This window comes from Oryzias melastigma, linkage group LG9 (assembly GCF_002922805.2).
Source record: "Oryzias melastigma strain HK-1 linkage group LG9, ASM292280v2, whole genome shotgun sequence".
Taxonomy (NCBI): Eukaryota; Metazoa; Chordata; class Actinopteri; order Beloniformes; family Adrianichthyidae; genus Oryzias; species Oryzias melastigma.
In genome coordinates this window covers 164,366-168,551 of record NC_050520.1, presented here as the reverse complement: position 1 = coordinate 168,551, position 4,186 = coordinate 164,366, and the positions used below count along the sequence as shown (strand labels likewise).

The 4,186-nt window shown below is 44.4% G+C and overlaps 2 protein-coding genes across 3 annotated transcripts in view; one reads left to right on the top strand and one right to left on the bottom strand.

Annotated features, from left to right (window-relative positions):
• The window catches only part of LOC112142060 (protein FAM240B), an 11,391-nt gene extending 9,278 nt beyond the window's left edge, over positions 1-2,113 (top strand). For both annotated transcript variants that reach the window (XM_024265300.2, XM_036213404.1), the window contains one exon: positions 1,942-2,113. In XM_024265300.2, the coding sequence (XP_024121068.1) occupies positions 1,942-2,053 (112 nt within the window). In that variant the 3' untranslated portion in view covers positions 2,054-2,113. The remainder of the gene's footprint in view (positions 1-1,941) is intronic.
• Positions 2,114-2,754: 641 nt separating this feature from the next.
• nudt18 (nudix (nucleoside diphosphate linked moiety X)-type motif 18) overlaps positions 2,755-4,186 on the bottom strand; it is a 10,498-nt gene continuing 9,066 nt past the window's right edge. Inside the window, exon 7 of the mRNA XM_024265297.2 lies at positions 2,755-3,869. Coding sequence (XP_024121065.1) covers positions 3,487-3,869 — 383 coding nt within the window. The 3' untranslated portion in view covers positions 2,755-3,486. The remainder of the gene's footprint in view (positions 3,870-4,186) is intronic.

Genomic DNA, 4,186 nt, shown 5'->3' with positions numbered 1-4,186 from the left:
TCTGGACATTCTTTTACATACCACTGGCATGTGCACCACACTGCTGTGACGTCACTCAAATGCTCCTTTTTAGACGATCAAATAAAAACACATATTGCCGTGTTTATAATGACTTATGAGTGAGTTGGTTTGTGTTTTATCGCATTATTATGAAACCGTATCATTGCGACACTGTTTTTTCTAAATTCCTAGAATTTGGTTAAAGTTTCATGTGTAATGAAACAGAACACAGAGCTTCTGAGTGTTTCTGAATGGTGCGTTCACTGAGCCCCGGATATCGGTAGTAAAACGAAGCAGTTTATCAGAGAAAACATAGAACACCGACACTGATCCGGATATAATTAAGTGATTAAATAGTGTCGACTTTTTCTCTGAAAAACTGATTTGTTTTGCTGCGGGTTGTTTAAAAATGAAAAAGTTTAGTGGACTGGGTTGGGCCGAGTGGCTGTTCGCTTATGTTCAGAGGTCAGTGAACGCACCATGTGCAGATTCTTGTCTGCTGCGGGATCTGTCAATCAACCTGTTCGGAGGTTTAAGGAAAATAAAGGGACGGGTGCATGAGACTGAATTAAAGCGTTTAAGGAGCATAGATCCACTGATAATAGTTATAATTAATTAATAAATAATGAATTAATAATAGTTATAATTTTGTTAAAAACATTGCATTTGGTCATTACCTCAAAATCTGACAAGATCTGTTGAGATTAATAAAGTCTGTTTCCTAGCTTGTTGTCATTATTGATAATTATGGTGAGAAATCAGAGTCTTCACATAGCAAAGTATCATTATTATTATTAATAATGAATAACTAAAGGCAAACTAAGCAAATTTATTATTTCAAACTGGTAGCCCTTCGTATGATTCAGTACCCATGAAGTAGCCCGCAGTTTCAAAAAGGTTGGTGACCCCTGCTCTAGGGGGATCGGGGACGGAGCACTGAAAGCTCAGAGGAGATTTTGGAAACATGAAAAATGGCTTTTTAAGACATTTAGGTTAAAACTTCATAATTTAAACACTAATAGGAATGTCTTTTTAAATAAAAAAAAATTGTTATACACACACACAGTCACATTCACACACAGTCACATTCACACACAGTCACATTCACATACACAGTCACATTCACACACAGTCACATTCACATACAGTCACATTCACACACAGTCACATTCACATAAACAGTCACCTTCACACACAGTCACATTCACATACACAGTCACATTCACACACAGTCACATTCACACACAGTCACATTCACACACAGTCACATTCACATACACAGTCACATTCACACACAGTCACATTCACACAGTCACATTCACATACACAGTCACATTCACATACACAGTCACATTCACACACAGTCACATTCACACACAGTCACATTCACACAGTCACATTCATACACAGTCACATTCACACACAGTCACATTCACACAGTCACATTCACATACACAGTCACTTTCACACTCAGTCACATTTACACAGTCACATTCACACACATTCACATTCACAGACAGTCACATTCACACAGTCACATTCATACACAGTCACATTCACACATAGCATTTTGACCGAAGCTCCGCCCACATTCACTGGAAAGGTACTATGATTGGCTGGACTTGTTCACCTGAACTGAGCAGGTTTGGACCAATCTGGAGAACTCGGTTCGGTCCAGTTGAAGGTCTGTGTTCTCCTGCAGGTGACGGTCCACGGAGAGATCAAGAATCCATCAAATATTTTTCTTTGGTTACAAATTATATTTATGATCTTCAGAAACCTGTTTACTATAATGTGGTCATAGTACAAATGTGCCAGCCAATCACAGAGAAGAGGCTCACCAGAACTCTGCTGGACCCACTAGCTGAACCGGGTCACCAGTCAGAGACGCTCGTCCTCCAAACGTCTCTGAGCTGCTCTCTGTTCCTGTCTGTGTTTCAGGCTGAGGCAGGAGTGGCTGGTCCGTCTGGAGAACCGGACCAAACACCTGAAGAACCTCAACGAGAACTTTCTGACCCGGGTGTCGACGGAGAAGACGGCCAACCAGCAGTGATGGATGGAGCTGTCCCCCAGACGTTCTGGTGTTCTGACAGAAATAAAATCCTTGATCTGATGTGTGATGTTGATGTTCTGAGAGGAACCGTCTGCGGTCTCACTCACAAACCCAGAGAAGTCAAGAACCCACAAACGACGATGACCCGCCCACCTGTAGTTGCATCAGAACCTTCTGCGTTGCTGCTGGACATCCAAACCACATCCACTGAAGCTTCAGAAGATGAATTACCTAAAGTGGACCTCTAGTGTCCAAGGAAACAGAAGTTCTGACAAACGTAACGCAGAATCGACCATTTTCATTCATATTAGATGTTTTATTGAAAATATCAACCTTTCATTTGAGCAGATATTATTCTACTGGTTTCTATTTTGGTTGATGTTATTTCCACGTATTTTGAGTGCGATCAGAACAAAAGCTGATAGAAATTCATGTTGTCCACATTCAGGTTGTTGGAGTGAAATAATCCACGACTCGTTTAATATCATCCATGGAATTCAGAGAAGCAGCTGAGCTGCAGACAGGATTACTGACATTTGTTCTCTGATTTGTGATGATCTAAGAGGAGGAAACGGATGAAACCAGGTAGGACATTTATATGATAAATATAGTTACCGTTAGTTAGGTTACCCTTTATTATTTATGTAAGACTGCTTTAAACAGAATTCAGCTTTCTTAGAAAGGGTAAAAACTCCAGTGGATTTCTGTTTCACTCAGAGATTTTATTCATAAATTATCAAACTGTTTTCTTCATGTAACTCAGTTAAAGTGCATCAATGCTGTAACACTGAAAACAGGATCAGTCCAAACATTTCTACTAAACTTTCTCAGAATCAGAGGTCCACAACCTCCGGGCTGCAAACTGGAACTGGTCCAGTAACGGGACATGGAGCGCACCAGAACCCAGACCCTAGCCCGGTTCGCTTCTGCTACCAGTTCAGATACCAGTACTGGACGTGTCCCGAGGACCAGTCCACAGACAGTTCTGCATCTGGTACCGCGTCCTGAGGACCAGTCCACTGACAGTTCTGCATCTGGTCCCGAGGACCAGTCCACAGACAGTTCTGCATCTGGTACCGCGTCCTGAGAACAAGTCCACTGACAGTTTTGGATCTGGTACCGCGTCCCGAGGACCAGTCGACTGACAGTTCTGCATCTGGTCCCGAGGACCAGTCCCAGGAAAGTTCTGCATCTGGTACCGCGTCCTGAGGACCAGTCCCAGGAAAGTTCTGCATCTGGTACCGCGTCCCGAGGACCAGTCCAAGGAAAGTTCTGCATCTGGTACCGCGTCCCGAGGACCAGTCCAAGGAAAGTTCTGCATCTGGTACCGCGTCCCGAGGACCAGTCCATAATCAGTCTGGGGGGTTCTTTCACTGGTTCCTGATTGTAACCCTTACAGGACCAAAGCTGTGGCTTGTCGTCACTGAGCATGCTCAGTACAGGCTGTGAATGGGCAGCAGGGAGGTGTTTTTGGTTTTCTCTAGAAGTTTCTCTCTGAGATCCAGATTTTGAACCTGAAACCAGACGTATCGAGGGTTCTCTATAGGTGGGGGCTTCCCGGCAGGCGGGAGCTCCACCTTCAGTCCGTCCTCGTTACGCTGCACGCGGTCAGGCATGAGCGCCACCAGCGTGTTGAAGCAGACGCCGTCCGTGCGCCCGTGCTGCCGCCCGTTGTGCTGCAGTCCAAACACGCCCAGCGTGGTGACGTCGTGGTCGTAGTACGATGCCGGCATGGCGTCCTGCACCACCATGTTGGCCGCCCATGTCACCGCATGGGTCTTTACCGCCGCGGCGGTGGGGAGATGAGGCACTGAGGCTGTGGGTCAAGAGGAAGACAAAGATATTTTTAAAATAAAAGCAGAATTTTGTGCTTTATGTCCCCCCCCCCCAACAACACACACCGATTAACAGTAATTCTACTGGAAATAGAAAATAACAAAACTATCAGAAAAAAACAGAATCACACTGTGAAGGAAACTCAGGAAATGGATGGATGGAGAATGGATGGATGGATGATAGATGGATGATGGATGGATGGATGATGGGTGAATGGATGATGGATGGATGGATGATGGGTGGATGGATGATGGATGGATGATGGATGGATGGAGGATGATGGATGGATGGATGGAT